The sequence below is a fragment of the Hirundo rustica genome, unplaced genomic scaffold, assembly GCF_015227805.2.
Source record: "Hirundo rustica isolate bHirRus1 unplaced genomic scaffold, bHirRus1.pri.v3 scaffold_460_arrow_ctg1, whole genome shotgun sequence".
In the NCBI taxonomy this organism is placed as follows: domain Eukaryota; kingdom Metazoa; phylum Chordata; class Aves; order Passeriformes; family Hirundinidae; genus Hirundo; species Hirundo rustica.
Genome location: NW_026690505.1, coordinates 1 through 7,539, shown reverse-complemented (window position 1 = coordinate 7,539; position 7,539 = coordinate 1). Strand labels below are relative to the sequence as shown.

The window sequence follows — 7,539 nt, the reverse complement described above, 5'->3', positions numbered from 1 at the left end:
TTTTGGCATGTTTTAGGGTTTTTTTTGTTTTTTTTTTCCTTTTACTGTGATTTTTTTGCGTGTGTGTGTGTTTGTGTGTGTGGTTTTTCCATCTCTTCCGGGTGTTCCTTGCTTTTTCCAGATGATCTGGGCGGGTCAGAGCGTGGGCTCGGCCTCCATCGGCTCCTCAGGGGGCCTGGGCAGCGCAGGGACAAATGTCTGTCACTGCCCCGTGACATGTGTCCCCAACCCGGTGTCACACCCGGCTCCATTCGTGTCCCCTGTGTCCCCCCAGTGTCACACCCAGCTCCGTTCATTCTCCCAGTGTCCCGTCCTGTGTCCCCTCAGTGTCACACCCAACTCCCTGTGTCATCCTCAGTGTCACACCCGGCTCCATTCATCCCGCCCGTGTCACCCCCAGTGTCCCCTCAGTGTCACACCCGGCTCCATTCACCCCGCCCGTGTCACCCCCAGTGTCCCCTCAGTGTCACACCCGGCGCCAAGCATCCCCCGTGTCCCCTCCTGTATCCCCCCATGTCCCCTCCAGTGTCACACCCAGCTCCATTCATGTCCCCTGTGTCCCCTCAGTGTCACACACCTAGATCCATCCTCCCCCCCGCTGTGTCCCCTGTGTCCCTGTATCCCAGTGTCCCGGTGTCCCCATGTCCCAGTGTCCCCATGTCCCGGTGTCCCAGTGTCCCCATGTCCCAGTGTCCCCATGTCCCAGTGTCCCAGTGTCCCCATGTCCCAGTGTCCTGGTGTCCCCATGTCCCGCTGTCCCAGTGTCCTGGTGTCCCTGTATCCCGGTGTCCCCATATCCCGGTGTCCTGGTGTCCCCATGTCCCGGTGTCCCCATATCCCAGTGTCCCACTGTCCCCATATCCCAGTGTCCTGGTGTCCCCATGTCCCAGTGTCCTGGTGTCCCCATGTCCCAGTGTCCCAGTGTCCCCATATCCCAGTGTCCCACTGTCCCCATGTCCCAGTGTCCTGGTGTCCCTGTATCCCGGTGTCCCCATATCCCAGTGTCCTGGTGTCCCCATGTCCCTGTATCCCAGTGTCCCAGTGTCCCCATGTCCCAGTGTCCCTGTATCCCAGTGTCCTGGCGTCCCCATGTCCCGCTGTCCCAGTGTCCTGGTGTCCCCATGTCCCAGTGTCCTGGTGTCCCCATGTCCCAGTGTCCTGGTGTCCCTGTATCCCGGTGTCCCCATGTCCCTGTATCCCGCTGTCCCCATATCCCAGTGTCCCGGTGCCGTACCCGTGCCGCGGCTCCGTCCCCCCCTGCTCGGCGCCCACCGACAGCAGCGCCATGGCCGTCACCGTCTCGGCCTCCTCGGTGTCCCCGCGCTGCGCCTCCAGCAGGGAGCGGCCCACGGCCGCGGCGAAGCGCCGGACACAGCTCCAGTGCCGGCCTGCGGGGACGGGGACAGGGCTGGGACGGGGACGGGGACACGGCTGGGACGGGGACAGGGCTGGGATGGGGACGGGGACAGGGCTGGGACGGGGACAGGGCTGGGACGGGGACAGGGCTGGGATGGGGACGGGGACAGGGCTGGGATGGGGACAGGGCTGGGATGGGGACGGGGACAGGGCTGGGATGGGGACACGGCTGGGATGGGGACACGGCTGGGATGGGGACACGGCTGGGATGGGGACGGGGACAGGGCTGGGACGGGGACGGGGACAGGGACACGGCTGGGACAGGGACACGGGTTCTCCCCAGGACCCCCGGCACGACCTCAGCCCCTCCCGCGCCCCCCGTGCTCACTCTGGATCTCGATGACTTTCTCCAGCGTGGCCACCGCGTTCACGTTGGGCTTCTGCTGCAGCAGGGCCGGGTCCAGGGGCTCCAGCTGGGAGGGACACGCCGTCAGCCCCCCAAAAAACCACCATCAGCACCCCAAACTGCCACCAGCACATCAAAAGTGCCACCAGCACCCTGAAACTGCCACCAGGACCCTGAAACTGCCACCAGCACCACCGAACAGCCAACAACATCCCCAAACTGCCACCAGCACATCAAAACTGCCACCAGGACCCTGGAACTGCCACCAGCACACCAAAACTGCCACCAGCACCGCCAAACTGCCACCAGCACCGCCAGAGCGAGAGCAGGGATTGGACCAGAGCCCCCCACCAACCAAGGAAGGGAAACTGAGGCACGACACGGGGCGTGCACCCCGACGCCCCTCTGGGGGGGTCCCTGTACCTCGAGGCCGAGCAGCGCGGTGACACAGGCCTCGGAGGCGTCGCAGATGGCCGTCAGGTCGTGCCCCCCCTCCAGCGCCAGCACCACCCGGCCCCCCGCCAGCATCATCAGCTGCTTCGTCAGGTGCCCGAAACCTGGGGGGGGCACCGGGGCCGGGGTGAGGGAGGGGCGGCCTGGGCCGGGGTCCCCGCCCCGGGACACCCCCCGGACCCCACTCACACTTGGCGGTGACGGAGTAGCCCCCGAGCGGGGACAGGTGGCCCTCGACGGCGTCGAAGCCGGCGGAGACCAGCACCAGGTCCGGGGAGAACTCGTTGGCGATGGGCATCACCACGGTCCTGGGGGCAGCGGCGGCTCGGGACCCCCCTCAGGGCCGGGGGAGCCCCCCAAAAGGACAGGGACCCTTCCCAGGGCATGGGGAACCTCCCAAAAGGACAGGGACCCTTCCCAGGGCATGGGGAACACCCCAAAGGACAGGGACCCTTCCCAGGGCATGGTGAACCCCCAAAAGGACAGAGACCCTTCCCAGGGCATGGGGAACCCCCAGGATGCAGGGACACCCCGCAGGATGTGGGTGTTCTCCCAGAGCACAGCGACACTCCAGGACTTGGGGAATCCCCCCAGGGAGCAGGGACTCCCCCCAAAAGGTGTGCAGGGACCCTCCCAGGATCCAGAGGGATGAAGGGACCCCCCCCCTCAGTTCACAGAGACCCTTCCTCAGGGCACAGGGACCCCCCCTCAGTTCACAGAGACCCTTCCCCAGGACACAGGGATCCTTTGCCCAGATCACAGGGACCCCCCAACTGCAGCGACCCTTCCCCAGGGCACAGGGAACCCCCCCTCAGTGCACAGGGACCGCCCCCTCAGTTCACAGAGACCCTTCCCCCAGGACACAGAGACCCTTCCCAGGACACAGAGACCCTTCTCCCATAACTCAGACCCCCCCAAGAGCTCAGGAACCCTCCCCAGGACTCCGGAATTCCTCCCTGAGGCCGAGCCCACCCCCTCCCCAGCAGGGGCAGCCCCCCCACCTGAAGGCTGTCAGGTACTCCACGTCCCCGATCGGGGGGTCCACGCCGCCCGTCCAGGCGATGTTGATGTTGTAGCCCACGCCCAGCCCGCTGCCCACCTGGGCACAGCCACGAGTGACTCCCCCCCGTGCCACAGCCAGGGCCTGGGGGGGGCACAGAGGGACCCCCCAAACCCCCCCACCCACCCCGGTACCTCCTCGGGGGCGCCGCTGCCCGGGAAGAAGTTGCCGTCGTCGTAGCGGTGCAGGGAGATGTAGAGCACGTGGGGGTCGCTGTAAAAGGCCTGCTGGGTGCCATTCCCGTGGTGGATGTCCTGGGGGGGCACCTGGGCGTCAGGGACCCCCCCACGCCCACCCACGGGGTCCCCAAGGCTCGCGGGGTCCCCCCTCACCCAGTCCACGATGAGGATCCTGCCCACGCTGAGCCGCTGCTGCAGCAGCTTGGCCGAGATGGCCACCGAGTTGAAGAAGCAGAAGCCCCTGGGGACAAGGGGGACAAGGGACAGGGGGACATCAGTGCAGGGGGTGGCCCTGGGCAGGGGGCACGGCCCCGTCCCGGTACTCACATGGCCGTGGACTCCTCGGCGTGGTGGCCTGGGGGGCGGATGACAGCGAAGCCGTTCTGGGGGACAGAGAGGGACACGGGTGGGACACAGGTGTGTGACACTGGGACACAACTGGGACAGAGGGACAGGGGTGGGACACAGGTGTGTGACACTGGGACACAACTGGGACAGAGGTGGGACAGAGAGGGACGCGGGTGGGACACAGGTGTGTGACACTGGGACACAACTGGGACAGAGGTGGGACAGAGAGGGACACGGGTGGGACACAGGTGTGTGACACTGGGACACAACTGGGACAGAGGGACAGGGGTGGGACAGAGAGGGACACGGGTGGGACACAGGTGTGTGACACTGGGACACAACTGGATCAGAGGTGGGACAGAGAGGGACACGGGTGGGACACAGGTGTGTGACACTGGGACACAACTGGGACAGAGGGACAGGGGTGGGACAGAGAGGGACATGGGTGGGACACAGGTGTGTGACACTGGGACACAACTGGGACAGACGGACACAGTGGGATATGTGTGTGACACAGATGTGGGGCACAGATGTGTGACACTGGGACACGACCAGGAGAGGGACACAGTGGGATATGTGTGTGACACAGATGTGTGGCACTGGGACACAGCTGGGACAGAGGGACAGGGGCGGGACACAGAGGAGTGTGTGTGTGGGACACAGATTTGTGACACGACCAGGAGAGGGACACAGTGGGATGTGTGTGACACAGATGTGTGGCACTGGGACACAACGGGGACAGAGGGACAGGGGGTGGCACATGGAGGGACACGCGCACGGAGGCAGGGTGACAGCGCCGCGCGCTCACCTTGACCTCCCCCGCGGCCACCTTGAAGGCCAGCTCGAGCAGGCAGCCCACGGCCGTGCGCACGGCGCTGGACGAGTGCAGCTCGTTCCACACCGTGTCACTGTCCACCTGCGGGGACAGCGGCGCTCAGCGGGGCGCGGCCACCCCGGGGACGGCCCCGGCCCGCGCCCCCAGACTCACCCCGATGCCCCCGCACGGCAGCACCGCGTACGTCTTGGGAGTGATGGGACCTGCGGGGACAAGGGGGTGATGGGGACGAGGGGACGCAGGGATCCTGCGGGGTAAGGGCAGCTCCGAGCGCCCCCAAGGACTGGGAACGCCAGGGGACAGGGGGATCCCATGGGACAAGGGCTTCCTTGGGTATCCCAAGGGATTGGGAACCCCAGGGGACAAAGCAATCCAATAGGACAAGGGGGAACCCCAGGCACCCCAAGGGATTGGGAACACCAGGGGACAAAGGGATCCCATGGGAACAGGGGGAACCCCAGGCACCCCAAGGGATTGGGAACCCCAGGGGACAAAGGGATCCCATGGGAACAGGGGGAACCCCAGGCACCCCAAGGGATTGGGAACACCAGGGGACAAAGGGATCCCATGGGAACAGGGGGAACCCCAGACACCCGAAGGGATTGGGAACACCAGGGGACAAAGGGATCCCATGGGACCCCTGAACACCCCAAGGATCGGGACCTCCCATGGGACACCCAATGGGATGTGGACCCGCAGGGAACAGAGGGATCACGAGGAAAGGGGCAGCGAGGCGACCCCAGCTCCAAAGAGAGGAGGGGTCCCAGACATGCGGGGAGCCCCCCAGCACCCACCCAGCAGCTTTTTGCTGTCCAGCTTCTGGCGGTTCAGGGGGCTGGTGCCGTAGAGCAGCGCGTGGTGCTCCGAGTGCACCGTCTGGATCTCCTCCAGCGTCGCCTTCCTGCCCCGGATCCGCTGGCGAGGGGGCACAGGGCTGAGCCCCCCCGGGCTCCCCGCGCCGTCCCGACACCCCCCCCCTCCCAGGGGGGCCGAGGGGAGCCCCCTCCTCACCTCACACTTCCCGAGCAGCCCGGTCTCCTGCAGCCGGGACCAGATGCTCTGGATGCGCCCGGCGTGCTCGGGGTGGATGGTGGTGTTCCCGCAGGTGCACTGGTGCTTCAGCATGAACGTGTCGTACACCACGCCTGGGCACGGCACAGCACAGCTGGCACCCCCGGGGAACGGGGATCCCACGGGATACGGGGGATCCCTGGGCATCCCGGGGCGCTGGGAACACCAGGGGACAAAGGGAATCCGGGGGATTGGGAGACCCAGGGGACCAAGGGATCCTGTGGCACTGAGGGACCCCACAACATTCCCAAGTACTGGGAGACCCAGGGGACAGGGATCCCGTGGCACTGAGGGACCCCAGGACACCCCAAAGTGCTGGGAAAGCCAGGGGATCCCGTGGCACTGAGGGACCCCAGGACACCCCGAAGTGCTGGGAAAGCCAGGGGACAGGGATCCCGTGGCACTGAGGGACCCCAGGACACCCCGAAGTGCTGGGAAAGCCAGGGGATCCTGTGGCACTGAGGGACCCTGGGACCTTCCAGAGGGTTGGGAAACCCAGGGGATCCCTGCACTGATGAACACCTGGGCACCCCGAGGAGTTGGGAACCCCAGGAGACAAAGGGAATCCATGGGATTGGGGGACAGCAGGCACCCCCAGGGATTGGGGAAGCCAGGGGGATCCCGTGGCCCTGAGGGACCCCACAACATTCCCGAGTATTTGGAAACCCAGGGGGCCCCGTGGCCCTGAGGGACCTCTGGGCACCCCAAGGGATTGGGAACCCCAGGGGATTGGGAACCCCAGGGATGAAGGGAATCCGATGGGAGACGAACATCCACAACCCCACCACGGAATGGGACACTCAGGGGGGGCACAGCCATCCCTGGCATTTCCCACGGGACAGAAGCCCCCTCCCCAGTGTCACCCCGAGGGATACAGACCGGGGACCCCCCCCCGGACCCCCGTACCTGTGGTGAAGAGGTGCTTGGGGGTCCCCTCGGGCTGGGGGGGTTTGACGCTGGCGGGGGACGATTGGGTGCGGGCGAGGGCGGGGTGGGGCAGAGCCAGGACCCCCAGGGGGGGGCGCGGGGAAGAGCTGCAGCGGCACCTCGGGGTACACCTGGGGAGCGGGAGGGGATGAATCACGGCAGGGGACAGCGGGGGGGGGTCACGGCACGGGGGCGGCGGGGACAAGGGGACAAAGGGGGGGGGTGGGAAATGAGTCACCGACCCCTCCGAGTCATCGCTGCGGCAGCCGAGGGCGGCCGGGTCCCCAAAACCGCGGGAGGGGACACGTGGCACGGGCCGGGGGAGAGCAGGGGGCGAGGGAGGGGGGCTCGTGTTGGAGTTTGGGGGGGATGGATGGAGTTGGGGGCCCCCCCACCCAAAGCCTCACCTGCTTGTAGGTGACCCCCAGCTCGGTGACGTCGGGGTCCCCGGCGGCCTCGGCCTCGTCCCCGCTGTCACCCGGCTCCTGGCAGCCCTCGGGGTCCTGTGGCTGCTCCGGGGGGTCCCCGGCCTCTGGGGACACGAGGGTGAGGGGGGGGCCGAGGGGGGGTCCTGGGGGGCCTCTCTCACCCGGGGGGGGCGACTGCTGCTCCGTCAGCTCCTCCTCTGTCTCCTCGGGGTGTGTGGGGGGCTGCCGCGCCAGCTCCCCCCCCTTGGGGAGCAGCTGGGGGGCACGGGGGTTAAGTGACCCCCCACCCACACCCCGTGCCCCACAGCCACCCCCGTGCCCACCCCACGCACCTTCACCCCCTCCTTCCCCAACAACTTCCCCCATCCCCTGCCTCGGTTTCCCCTGCTTGCACCACCCCTCTCCCCGCCGCATTTTGGGGCTCAGCGGCGCCACGGCCCCTCCAGCGCCCCACAGCCACCCCACACCCCACAAAC

The 7,539-nt window shown here is 67.0% G+C and overlaps 1 protein-coding gene across 1 annotated transcript; it reads right to left on the bottom strand.

Annotated features, from left to right (window-relative positions):
* On the bottom strand, positions 1 to 7,240 carry LOC120748043 (histone deacetylase 5-like; the record flags this gene model as incomplete). Its single annotated transcript, XM_040054119.2, has 15 exons — positions 1 to 175; positions 1,235 to 1,388; positions 1,745 to 1,829; positions 2,186 to 2,319; positions 2,405 to 2,523; positions 3,217 to 3,314; positions 3,410 to 3,529; positions 3,608 to 3,695; positions 3,782 to 3,837; positions 4,611 to 4,718; positions 4,791 to 4,840; positions 5,432 to 5,552; positions 5,649 to 5,782; positions 6,615 to 6,766; positions 7,043 to 7,240. Coding segments are annotated over 15 exons (1,657 nt in total), but the record flags the coding sequence as incomplete, so codon positions are not given.
* Between the last annotated feature and the right edge of the window lie 299 nt (positions 7,241 to 7,539).